The 6,020-nt window shown below is 33.2% G+C and overlaps 1 protein-coding gene across 1 annotated transcript; it reads right to left on the bottom strand.

Annotated features, from left to right (window-relative positions):
- Positions 1–982: 982 nt before the first annotated feature.
- Positions 983–5,403, bottom strand: LOC107492086 (bifunctional 3-dehydroquinate dehydratase/shikimate dehydrogenase, chloroplastic). The gene is made up of 11 exons (XM_016113058.3): positions 5,262–5,403; positions 4,941–5,164; positions 4,720–4,825; positions 3,578–3,796; positions 3,136–3,485; positions 2,987–3,050; positions 2,789–2,894; positions 2,552–2,695; positions 2,246–2,394; positions 1,423–1,585; positions 983–1,326 (listed from the first exon to the last, which is right to left on the bottom strand). The coding sequence occupies exons 1-11, from the start codon at positions 5,274–5,276 to the stop codon at positions 1,283–1,285; spliced, it is 1,584 nt and encodes a 527-aa protein (XP_015968544.1). The 5' UTR covers positions 5,277–5,403; the 3' UTR covers positions 983–1,282.
- Positions 5,404–6,020: the final 617 nt, after the last annotated feature.

Raw genomic sequence — 6,020 nt, 5'->3', positions numbered from 1 at the left:
ATATTTAATTAAAATTTAATAAAATAATATATTTATGTATATAATATATATATTTTTTAAAATATTTTTTATATTTTATTATTTTAAACTAGATAATTACTAAAAATTTAAACTAATTCAATTAATTGATTATTTTTATCTAATTTTTTTTTAATTATTTAACCGATTTGTTTTTAATTAATTTTTTAGTTAAACCGAACTAGTTTAGTAACAAATTTTCGATTAACTTGGTTAAATTAATCGATTCGATACGAGTCAATAATAATAAGAATAAAATAGTGTACATAAAGAAAAATTAAGAATTTAGATTCTTTAAAATGAAAAAATTAATAAAGTAATAAGGTGAAGAGTTAATTACGGTTGAATTTGTAATTTTTACGTATACCTCAATATCTTGATATTGTATATTAGAATAAACATAATAAAACTACACAGTTAAGTAATTTTATCAATCAAGTCTCAACCAAATTAAATGCACATATATTTTTTTAACGTAGTAATTTCATCTTCTTTTTTCTTATATATGTTTAAAAAATTAGAGCACATAAATTTTGATGCACAACACAAAAATTTTGGTATATAACACAAATTTTAAAAGACTACATGAATATACACAACACAAAAATTTTAGTATATCACACCAAAGATTTGGTGCACAATACAAAAAATTTGATGCACAACACAGATTTTTAAAAGATTACATGTACAAAACATTGATACCCAACCCAAGAAAATACATACACCACAAATTTTTGAAGAATCAGAACTACAATGAACTCATCCAATCAATAAAATATATTCACAGCAAAAGTTTATATACTATTTGTACAAATTTTTGTGCTATGTATAAAATTTTTTATGCTATATCGATAAATTTTACTATATGTAAAAATTCATGTTACACGGAGAAAAAGCAATGATGCATGTGCGCCTATTTTTTTTATATTGGACTTGTACCTATTTGGTTGGATTTGACAATTTAACTAATTTTTAATGTGTATTTTATATTTTAATATGTATTATTGACCGATAATTAATTTTGATAGCAATTTTAGTGTACATCTAGTATAGTAGTGGTGGAAGTTTAGTATCCACTATCCATAACTGTACTACACAGCAATGTTGCAAACTAAAAGGAGCTTAAATAAGTTGAGGATGGTAAAAGAAGTTCTTAAAACACTGTAACATAGCACCCATAACCATTATTCATTCATTTTCGGGCCAACAAAGCTAAGCCTTGATTCACTGCTACAAAATCCAAATAGTGCCCACAAATTCTAAATCATGCATGTTTCTCCATAAGTTGTCTAAACAACTCTTCCGGTGCTGAAATTGAGAAAAGAAAAGAAAAATCATGTCAGCTATGTTCTTCAAATTATTTGTTCATCAATGGGAATTTAAATTCATGTTAATTATAATTACCAGGTAAGCCAGTGAAGTTTTTGTACTGTTCAAAGCCTTGGCGGATCAACATCTCTGTCCCATACACAATGGCAGCTCCGGCTTCTTTTGCCTCACGCAAGAGCCTGGTGTCTTTTGGTGTGTAGATTGCATCAAACACCAAACAATAATGCTTCAAAGCATGCTGCATATATGTTTAATCATTGAGTTCCTCATCAAGCTTGTAGAGGTTGTGATTAAGGTGATTAAGTGTAATTTACTTATGTAGCAAAAAATTGATATTATTAAAGGATAAAACTAAAATTTATTTTTATGTATCGTTTTTGTCCCCAACATTTTCGTTTTATTTTAGTCCATAACGTTTTAAAATCGTTTCAATTTTGTCCCGCCGTCAATTCTGTTAACGGATCCCTAACGACAGGACAACATTGAGTCAATTTTAAAACGTTAAGAACTTAAATAGGACGATTGAAATATTAAGACAACTTTGAGACTTATCCCAAACTTGGGGACAAAAACAATACTTTATTCTTTTTATTTATTATTAAAAAGAATAAGATATTGGGAATTAAAAAAAACAAACCCAACATTGGGTGTTGCGCCAGTACGTATGAAAGATTATACAATAGTGATATATTTGGCAAATTAAAAACAAACTATTTGGGTTGATAGATAATATTAGTTGATCAGTTTTTGAAAGATTCTTGTGCAGTGAAAAGTTTCGTTAACGGCTAACTACTAAGTATAGTAATGTCAAGTATATCTGGTTATTGTGATAATTCTTAATTCATGAGTTGTATTTGATGATGAATAATAGTTAATACAAATGGGTGAAGGAAGAAACCTTAGGTATTGGAGTTTGATCCATATTAGGCTTCATTCCCACAGAAGTTGTATTTGCAAGTACCATCCCTTCTTCTGGATGGAAATTTTCCACTTCACACAATGGCAGAGATTTTCCTCCAACTTTGTTAGCCAATTCTTTAGCGCGTTCTGTAATAAATAGACAACAGAAATTGTTTAAAAGTCTCTATACTACTCCCTCAATTTTGAAATAGCTTTTAATTTGAACATAACTTTTCTAAGATGGATGGAATAGTTTTAAGGAAGCATTTATCTGAATACCACTGCAAGATCCATATTGTCATACCAAATGTGCGGTTAGCTACCACAACTCTTGCCCCTTTCTGTGAAGCACCATATGCAAGTGATTTCCCGGCGCCACCTGCTCCCAGAACAACAAACAGCTTCCCAGACAAGGGCGATCCGGGTGCCGGTTTTGCACCCTCCAAGGCTGTCATCAAAGAAACAAGAATCTAATAAACCATAATTTGAGAAATATTATTAACCTGAGTTTGCATTAGTTGGGGAATCTCCAATCAAGAACCTCGTAATCCATCCTCAATAGCGGTAATAGCGCCGATGTAATCAGTATTAAAAGCTATTAACTTCCCATCAGGCCTTCTAACAATGTTATTGATAGCTCCTATTTTCTGTAAGAATTGAAAGAACCATTTGTATGATCATGTAAAGTCTAGTAAGAACTATGCTGCACTTGCTTGTTTTAGAGAACATTGATTAGTACCTTAGCAATATGATCAACCTCATCCATGCATTTAAGTGCAGCCTCTTTATGAGGAATTGTGCAACTGCATTGTATAAGTAACCAATTCAACATATCAACTACATGTATAGACATTGAAAAACTTGAACCGAATCGAAGAGAAAGAGAACCTGCATCCAGAGGCAAAGTCAGGGGATGAGTAAGTATTGAAAAACTTTTCAACATCATCCACCAAGAAGTGCATATAAACTGCATTCAGCCCAACTGATTTGAAGGCTGCATTGAACAAAAGAGGACTCTTGCTGTGTCCAACCGGCTTTCCTATAATTCCATACACTTTAGTATCTGGTTTTATAAGCCTGAAATTGTACAATTCTAGCAAATCCTTTACTGTGGTTTGTCCCGGAGCCGAGGCAGTATCTGCATCTAGTGCACCATAGGTGAGATAACCACTAAACTTCGGGCTAAGTAATCGCGAAAGCAATCCCCTTTCGCCTAGTGCGATTCCTATGGTTGGGATCTGGCATTTTTTTTTCATGGTATATATAATATGGTCAATCAAATTAGTTCCTACTTGCTGCTACACATGGATTGCAATTATGCATGACTTACTTGGGAATGGACAGTGATTTGGAAAATTCGGGCACAATCAGTAATGTCTGATGCAGTGGTCACTATCTTTGCAATGTCGGCTCCGGTGGATTGTATTCTTGCTATGAGATTGGCAATTGCCTCAGAGGATGGAGTGTCATGGAAGTTGTGTGAAGAAACTATGACTTTGAAATTATCAGGCTTCTTTCCATGTATGGAACTGTTGAACTCATGAGCAACCTGTATACAAAGGTTGGAATCATTAACAAATTAAAACTTGCAACAAGTCATAGAATTAGCAACCTATTCAATTATCAAGTTAGGTTGTCTACATTACAAACAGGGTAATGCTAGGGAGACAAAAAAAAAAAAAACAGTCAGAAAAAGGTGTGACCCTTTCTTGGACCTGCATTAACCCGGATGCTTGTGTACTAAATAGGGGGTGGCAAACGGGCCTAAATCCGCCGGGCCGGCTCGCGTAACCCGCCAAAAAAGGCGAGTTGGGTTGGAAAATTGGGACCGCCAAATAGTAAAAGCCCGCCTAACCCGCACCGCTTAAACCGCAGGTTTTGGCGGGCTTTGGTGGGGCGGGGCGGGCTTCCCCACCGGGCTAAGGTTTTTATTAGTGAGGGAGTATTTTTGCAATTTTTTTGCCAAAACCTAACTTCTCCGAACCTAACTTACAAGAGTATGAAGATAAAAATTGAGTATTTTGAATTATGTTTATATTATTTTGGAGACAATTGATAGTAAAAAAAAAAAGAGTTTTGGCGGGTTTAGCCCGCCAGCCCGCAATTAGGCGGGACGGGCTAGGATTCTAGGACCGTCTCACTAGGCGGGGCAGGGCGGACCAACCCGCCAAAGGACGGGCTTCTGGCGGGGCGGGCTTTCCCGCTTGCCACCCCTAGTACTAAAGCACCCCTTTATTGTCTAAAATTAAAAATCTCATGCATGTCTTATTATTTACTAAATGTTTAATTATTCTATTGGTAGCTATAGTTTTACTAAATTTATAATTAAGTCTCTATACTTTTTTTTTCTTTCAATTAGGTCATTTCTAGTGTAAAAGTCCAATTGAAAAGAAAAAAAATATAAAGACCTATTTAAAAATTTGATAAAACAATAGATACCAAAAAAACCTTATTAAATAAAAAAGTAGGTACCTGAAGTTCAACATCAATGTAATCAGCCCCTAATTCCATTGCTAAGCTAAGAGCATCCTGTCTTCTGTTTTCATCTCCTTCGTATCGACCGCCTTCCCATGTCGGTCTGAAAAATTAGCACCATAACTAAAATCATTTAAACCACAAAAATTGAAATTCTTATTCAAAGAACATGTAAGGAATCAAATCTTGGATTGTGCAAATTGAGTTTGAGTGTGTACCTATAGGTGACAATAGTGGGCAAAGGACACTGCTTGATGAGGGTTTGGAGATGGAATCTTGGGTTGAAGTTTGTCAAATAATCAAGGCGAATCTCAACAAGATCAGCACCAATTTCCTTGGCTCTTGCCATATCAACCAACATCTGATTAACGGTGGTTCCAAGAACAGGAGTGCAAACAAGTGTAGCACTACTACTACTCTTTTGTAAATTGGATGTGTCAACCTAACATATATGAATATGAAAATACTTTGAACAATGGCATCTAGCTACTAATTAAACATGCAAAAGAATGATATTATTGAACGAAAGATAATAGTACCGAGAGGCTTCCCATCTCAGCTTGATGAGTAGTTCTTGCAAGATGGAAGTACAAAGTTGGTGAGTTGAGTTATTTTGATATATTATTTGATCTGCTTAGTTAGCATGCAAAGAAAAGTAGTTGAACCCTCAACTGAAATGCCAGTTGCTTCTTTTGTTTGGAAAATTTATTGTACACAGAAAAGTTTAACTTACTATTTTTAGCATATATTTATTTGGGTGAAGAATGATTTTGGTGCTCAAGGTAGAGTCGAAAACTTTTTTTATCTCTAATTTTTTTTTACATCTAAAATTTTCTCTAAGTTTTAAAATTATTTTTTTATTTAAATATTAAAATTTAGATAAAGTATTAAATTGGTCCCTTACGTTTGGGTGTAATCTTATTTTGGTCTTTAAAATTTAGAGTGTTCTATTTGAATCCAAAAAAATTTCATTTAACTTTAATGTAGTCCAGTTAAATAATTAATGGAATCTCCTACACCACAGCAGTACAAGAACAAATTCAATAATTTGGAGAATAAGTACAAGCTCTAGAGCCACAAAATCAACAGTGGATGTATCAATACATTTATTTATCATTTTTCTTATAATTTAAATGAAATATTTTTTATAAAACTAAGAATGAGAAATAAATGTATTGATGCATCCACGGTTGATTTTGTGCCTTTAGAACTTGTACTTGCTCTATAAATTATCGACCTTGTTCTTGTACTACTGTCATATAAGACATTCTATTAATTATTTAACTTTGACTTTATGG

This window comes from Arachis duranensis, chromosome 6 (assembly GCF_000817695.3).
Source record: "Arachis duranensis cultivar V14167 chromosome 6, aradu.V14167.gnm2.J7QH, whole genome shotgun sequence".
In the NCBI taxonomy this organism is placed as follows: Eukaryota; Viridiplantae; Streptophyta; class Magnoliopsida; order Fabales; family Fabaceae; genus Arachis; species Arachis duranensis.
This window is presented reverse-complemented; position numbering and strand designations above follow the sequence as displayed.